Source organism: Tupaia chinensis, unplaced genomic scaffold (genome assembly GCF_000334495.1).
Source record: "Tupaia chinensis unplaced genomic scaffold, TupChi_1.0 Scaffold144899_1, whole genome shotgun sequence".
Lineage (NCBI taxonomy): Eukaryota > Metazoa > Chordata > Mammalia > Scandentia > Tupaiidae > Tupaia > Tupaia belangeri.
Window position 1 is genome coordinate 2,024,587 of NW_006204759.1, and position 481 is coordinate 2,025,067.

General features: G+C 68.4%; 2 protein-coding genes across 3 annotated transcripts in view; both read left to right on the forward strand.

Annotated features, from left to right (window-relative positions):
* DPH1 (diphthamide biosynthesis 1) overlaps positions 1–481 on the forward strand; it is a 10,870-nt gene that overhangs the window by 9,388 nt on the left and 1,001 nt on the right. For both annotated transcript variants that reach the window (XM_006167557.3, XM_027767900.1), the window contains one exon: positions 87–193. In XM_006167557.3, the coding sequence (XP_006167619.1) occupies positions 87–176 (90 nt within the window). In that variant the 3' untranslated portion in view covers positions 177–193. The remainder of the gene's footprint in view (positions 1–86; positions 194–481) is intronic.
* OVCA2 (OVCA2 serine hydrolase domain containing) overlaps positions 221–481 on the forward strand; it is a 2,351-nt gene continuing 2,090 nt past the window's right edge. Inside the window, exon 1 of the mRNA XM_014583849.2 lies at positions 221–465. Within this exon, the coding sequence (XP_014439335.1) occupies positions 377–465 (89 nt within the window). The 5' untranslated portion in view covers positions 221–376. The remainder of the gene's footprint in view (positions 466–481) is intronic.

Below are 481 nucleotides of genomic sequence, written 5' to 3' on the forward strand. Positions count from 1 at the left end.
GAGGGAAGTGCAGAGGCGGGAGCGGGGGGGGGTACGGGGGGGGGTACATCGCAAAAGCGAGGCTCGGACTAAAGCCTCGACCTTAGGTGCAGGAAGGCTCTCCGCAGTCCCCACCAGCCGCGGCGTGCGAAGGTTGCAGCTGCAAAGACCAGAAGGTGGCCCCGCTTGCTCCCTGAGACGCTCGAGGTCCCAGGTATCCGCCCCTGCTCCGGCCACGCCCTGCCCCTCTCTGTTGTCATGGGGATGTCCGCTGACATCCGTCCCCCCAGGCCCGCCCTCAGGGTGGAGCCAGGGTTTTAGTTTTCCCCTCGCTCTATTCCACTTCCGCTCGGGGAAAGGCTGCTTCCGGTGCCTCTGCGGCGTGCTGCCAGGTATCATGGCGGGGCAGCGGCCCCTGCGGGTCTTGTGCCTGGCGGGCTTCCGGCAGAGCGAGCGGGGCTTCCGCGAGAAGACCGGAGCGCTGAGGAACGGGCGGGCGCGG